Source organism: Triticum aestivum, chromosome 4A (genome assembly GCF_018294505.1).
Source record: "Triticum aestivum cultivar Chinese Spring chromosome 4A, IWGSC CS RefSeq v2.1, whole genome shotgun sequence".
NCBI lineage: Eukaryota > Viridiplantae > Streptophyta > Magnoliopsida > Poales > Poaceae > Triticum > Triticum aestivum.
The window spans coordinates 752,383,101-752,387,611 of record NC_057803.1 but is presented as its reverse complement, the minus strand read 5'-3'; the positions used below and the strand labels follow the sequence as shown (position 1 = coordinate 752,387,611).

At 44.3% G+C, this 4,511-nt stretch overlaps 1 protein-coding gene across 3 annotated transcripts; it reads right to left on the bottom strand.

Moving 5' to 3' along the window:
• Positions 1-459: 459 nt before the first annotated feature.
• LOC123083667 (protein SRG1) lies at positions 460-2,741 on the bottom strand. 3 transcript variants are annotated; one of them, XM_044505637.1, is made up of 5 exons: positions 2,552-2,741; positions 1,767-2,021; positions 1,440-1,699; positions 1,027-1,354; positions 460-936 (listed from the first exon to the last, which is right to left on the bottom strand). In XM_044505637.1, exons 2-5 carry the CDS (start codon positions 1,983-1,985, stop codon positions 727-729), a joined length of 1,017 nt encoding a protein of 338 aa, XP_044361572.1. In that variant the 5' UTR covers positions 1,986-2,021; positions 2,552-2,741; the 3' UTR covers positions 460-726. The 3 variants fall into 3 exon arrangements, with proteins under 3 accessions (XP_044361572.1, XP_044361574.1, XP_044361573.1); XM_044505639.1 differs by having other exon boundaries at positions 1,767-1,986; positions 2,552-2,739; XM_044505638.1 differs by having other exon boundaries at positions 1,767-1,991; positions 2,552-2,713.
• Between the last annotated feature and the right edge of the window lie 1,770 nt (positions 2,742-4,511).

The window sequence follows — 4,511 nt, the reverse complement described above, 5'->3', positions numbered from 1 at the left end:
CACCTTCCCATCAATAAAATTTATCGCCAATGAAAAAATATCGCTCCTGTGATATTTACGTATCGTATGAAACCGTAATGCTTCGTTTGGATGTTCATATTCAGACCTCGATATTTACGTATCGTCCTGATGTTCATATTCAGAATGTAATTCACAGTATTCATGCACTGAAATTCTGACAATAAAATTCAGAATCACTCAATTTTCAAGTAGTCGCTGTTACTGTATGAAAGAATTTAGTGACCGAGATTGATTTTCTTGAGCTCACCAAATAGCTGAACAAGTACGTATGTTGGAGTTCCTAGTCAAGTCTGTTTTTCTCTGAAAACAGAAGATGTAATTTTTCTTTTCGCAACAACAAAAAACAGAAAAGATTTCGCAAATACAACATCCACGTAATCAATTGTATTACCCGCGCAAATCATGTCATATACTATAAAATACTTTACCGAAACATTCTTTTTCAACTCAAGACAAATAGATTTCACGTGCAATTTGTTCAGGAAATAAACTGGTTGCTAGCTAAGCATTGAAGAAAGACGATTAGATTACAGATAAAAACCCCACTCACAGAAGAGAAACAATCTCTTCATTTATTATCCATATATAGGCAATCACTGCAAAAACTACGTCAATAAACTAATTAAAATGTTGAACTTATATTTTGCAGGGTCTCGACGAATCTTTTCCCTGGACGTACGGAAAAATAATGTTCAAAGAGCCCAACTACGAACTTTTCAGTCGAGAAAAAGAAACGAAATCCTTGGCCTTGATTTTCTCATATCTTGGTGGTCGCTTGTCATTCAATAAACTAGGCGCCGGCTCCAGCACCGTTTCCGCATCCACAGCATAAAACCTGGCCAGTGAAAGCCTCTCCTTGTCGGCATTCGTCACCACCCTGTGAACTGGGCTCCTAAAGATTCCGTTGGTCATTATCTGCATGCGTCAAATATTTATTTACATATACAAGATAACCAACGCTGTTGATTGTAGATTATTCAAGAGAGCAGTTGCTTATATTAATACCTCCATGCAGTCTGCTACGTTAATCACCAACGTATAAGGCTTGGCTGGAACATTATACCATTTCCCAGCCCTCTCAACTTGCAATCCACCGACGTCTTGGTCGACAAAAAGGATGGTAAGGAGACCACCATCAGTGTGAGACCTCCGGCCCAAAACTAGGTCAGGCCTGGGACATGGAGGGTAGTAGTTGAATCTAGCAAACCCGATAGCCTTGTTTGATATTTGGTTCACGAAGTATTCCTCATCAAGGTCCAGGAGCTTGGCTATTGATCGCAAGATAAGGTCTCTTGTTCTCTTGGTTTTTGATGCGTACTCATGTAGCAGATCCCTGTATGCATGATGAAAGAGTGACTCTAGAATGAATACACCTTACATTTCGGGACGAAGGGTAAATTAAGGAGCGGGTGATTAACCTAAAAGATTCCGGGTGAGTGGGCCACTTGGCGAAATTCCTCTCATCTTCTGGCTCCACTCTCAAATGCAAGCGGTCGTTCCAACTCAGGCCCTGATCCTGAGTCACAACTTTGTCATTTCCATAGCCTTCCATCTCGAAGTGCTTGCCGTCTATCAAGTTGCTGTATTTCTGCTTTTCTTCAGACGGTTGCATGAAGAAGTCTCTTGACGCACTCATCATGGCATCCATAAGGGACTCCTCGATTCCATGGTTGGTCGCCTGGACAAAAACCTCAGCAAAAGTTGAATAATTTTTGCTCGAAACTAATTAAGTTATGCACGCTCACCAGGAAGAGGCCCCAGGTCTGTAGAGCCTCCCGGAGCTTGTCAGCCTCGTCGGAATCCGTCAGCCGGCTAAGATCGATGAGAGGGATGGGCTCTGGCATCTCATCAGCGGCCAACATCTCATCAACCACGTACTGTGGCGGCGGCTCCTCGACGGCCGCCGCCAGCTCTTGCACCGTTGTGCGCACGAGCGACATATCTGTCTTGTCAGACGCAGCCATTCTGTTCTAGTATTGGGTAAATAGCGCGGTATGCCACTTAAATCAAGGGGAGAAAATGAAAAAAATAAATAAGCATACAATGTGGCATCTATATAAAATATATATACTTAACAACTTACATATAATAATCTATCTTTTGTTTTGCGGGTGAAATGCATTACTACATTTCTAGAAAGAATAAAAGATGCACTACAGATTTACGATAGCGTGATTATTGCTTTATTGCTTATTGATTCAGCATTTGACTGCTGAAACTGTAGCCTTGCATGATGTACATCTAGCTATATATCAGTCTATTATTGGATCTGATATTTACTTCCAGCTAGGTGTCAGTCATCTATAGGACCTGATATTTACATCTACTCCCTCCGTTCGGAATTACTTGTCACAAAAATGGATGTATCTACAACTAAAATACATCTAGATACATCCATTTTTTGGACGAGTAATTCCGAATGGAGGGAGTAACTAGTACGGAGTATATATCAGTGTATTGGATCTGAATCTGAGAACGCAGGCTCCATCCAAGTCATCGACATGAGAAGCTTTATTAATAGAGTAATTACCTGAAGTGGAGGTCGATCTCGTGGCTTGCCGGAAGTGGCAGCAGCGAGCTGTTGGAGCAGGAGGAGGCCGGCCGGCGGCGAGGACAGTGACCGGCCTGGGGAATGGAAGACAGCGAGCCGCACGTTGGCGATATTTTCTCGGGAGAAAGGGAAGACGAGAGAGAGAGAGAGAGAGGGGAAGAGGTGTGGGGACTCTTCTTTGTCGGCCATATAATCATATCAGGTAATCGAGCTACCGAATATTCCACGTGTGAAGTGTGTCCACGGAATACATGTGAAAGCATACAATAATTGAATGTCCATGTCTAGAGCGTTTGAGAGTCCAAAAGTCTAGGCTAGTTGGTAGTAAATACTCCCTCTGCAAGCTAATATAAAAGCGTTTAGCTCACTACTTTAGTATTTTAAATGTTCTTATATTAGTTTACGCACACTAGTAGAAAACAGGGCTTTGGTCCAGGCCGGGCCAGCCCATTAGTCCAGATTCAATCACGAATCGGGACTCATGGGGCAACGGTCCCGGTTCGTGAGGCCAGGGGGCCGGCCGGGCCTCGTGGGGCATTGGTCCCGGTCCGTCTGGACCCTTTGGTCCTGATTCCAGACACGAACCGGGACCAATGTGCCTTGCTCATGGCCCAAAACCATTGGTCCCGGTTCAAGCCACGAACCAGGACCAAAGAGATGTCTATATATACCCCCTCGCCAGCGAGCAGAGCACTCCACTGCTCTGTTTTTTTGGCCGGCAAGGGGAGAGCTTTGTGGTGCTCTAGCTCACGTCCTATGCACATGAGGTGTTCGATGAAATGCCCTAAGCAACCCGGCAACGACATTGATATGTACCTAAGGCCATTAATTGAAGAATTTTTACAGCTGTGTAATGGAAATGGTGTACATGTGTTGGATGAGCACAAACAGGAGGAAATTGACCTGCATGCGTTGCTCTTTGTAACCATCAATGATTGACCTGCTCTCAGTAACCTTTTAGGACAGACAAACAAGGTATATCACGCATGCACGCACTGTTTAGATGACATTGAAAGTATATACCTGGACAAATGCAGGAATAATGTGTACCTGGGGCATCGTCGATTTCTTCCGACTAACCATCAGTGTCGAAAGAAAGGCAAGCATTTCAAAGGCGAGGCAGATCACCGGAAGAAGCCCACCATCCGTACCGGCGATCACGTACTTGCTATGGTCAAAGATTTACAAGTAATCTTTGAAAAGGGTCCCGGCGGACTACCTGTTCCGAATGACGCTGAGGGACGCACAGCCATGTGGAAGAAAAAAAATCTATATTTTGGGACCTAACCTACTGGAAATACCTAGAGGTCCGCTCTTCAATCGAAGTGATGCACATGATGAAGAACCTTTGCGTGAACCTGCTAGGCTTTTTGGCGTGTATGTGAAGACAAAAGATACACCGGAGGCCCGGGAGGACCAGCAACGTGTGCACGAAAAAGATGGCATGCCTCCAAAGCAGTATGAAGGTCCTGCCAGTTACGCTATTACCAAAGAAGAGAATAAAATCTTCTTTGAATGTCTGCTCAGTATGAAGGTCCCGTCTGGCTTCTCATCGAATATAAAGGGAACAATACATATGCCAGAGAAAATTATCCAAAACCTAAAGTCTCATGACTGCCACGTGATTATGACGCAACTGCTTCCGGTTGCACTGAGGGGGCTTCTACCAGAAAATGTTCGATTAGCCATTGTGAAACTATGTGCATTCCTCAATGCAATCTCTCAGAACGTGGTCGATCCAGAAATCCTACCAAGGTTAAGGAGTGATGTGGCACATGTCTTGTCAGTTTCGTGTTGGTGTTCCCACCATCCTTCTTCAATATCATGACGCACGTCCTAGTTCATCTAGTCGACGCGTTTGTCGTTCTGGGCCCTGTATTTCTACACAATATGTTCCCCTTTGAGAGGTTCATGGGAGCCCTAAAGAAATATGCCCGTA

What these genes read in the sequence shown, in the direction of transcription:
- LOC123083667 (XM_044505637.1), bottom strand. Translation starts at nt 1,985, where the DNA reads ATGGCTGCGTCTGACAAGACAGATATGTCGCTCGTGCGCACAACGGTG. An exon ending in AGACCTGGGGCCTCTTCCTG is followed by an intron (nt 1,700 to 1,766) that starts GTGAGCGTGCAT and finishes GTTTTTGTCCAG; the next exon opens with GCGACCAACCATGGAATCGA. An exon ending in ACTCACCCGGAATCTTTTAG is followed by an intron (nt 1,355 to 1,439) that starts GTTAATCACCCG and finishes TCATGCATACAG; the next exon opens with GGATCTGCTACATGAGTACG.